The following is a 279-nucleotide window of genomic DNA, read 5'->3' as shown; positions in this document are numbered from 1 at the left end:
CTCATCTACCCCCTACCCCTCACACACCCCTCCCCCCTCAGCCCCTCCCTACACACACACAACTTACCCCCATACACACACACACCTCATCCATCCCCTCCCTACACACACACTCCTCCCCTCCCCCCTCAGCCCCTCCCTACACACACACCCTCACACCCACACTCACACGCAACTTACCCCAATAATGGCGTTCAGTTCTGTCATGGTGACCTGCTTGGCCCTCTCGATGGCCGCGGCGACCTGTTGTTGGTGCTGCCCGTAAGGAGGCGGAGACCA

The 279-nt window shown here is 60.6% G+C and overlaps 1 protein-coding gene across 1 annotated transcript in view; it reads right to left on the bottom strand.

The window, feature by feature from the left end:
• The window catches only part of LOC119586485 (transducin-like enhancer protein 4), a gene marked incomplete in the record, with an annotated part of 158,632 nt that overhangs the window by 89,643 nt on the left and 68,710 nt on the right, over window positions 1-279 (bottom strand). The window contains 1 exon segment of the mRNA XM_037935222.1: window positions 181-255. Coding sequence (XP_037791150.1) covers window positions 181-255 — 75 coding nt within the window.

Source organism: Penaeus monodon, chromosome 21, assembly GCF_015228065.2.
Source record: "Penaeus monodon isolate SGIC_2016 chromosome 21, NSTDA_Pmon_1, whole genome shotgun sequence".
NCBI classification, from domain to species: Eukaryota; Metazoa; Arthropoda; class Malacostraca; order Decapoda; family Penaeidae; genus Penaeus; species Penaeus monodon.
The sequence above is the reverse complement of the archived record's forward strand: the minus strand, read 5'-3'. Positions and strand labels throughout refer to the sequence as shown.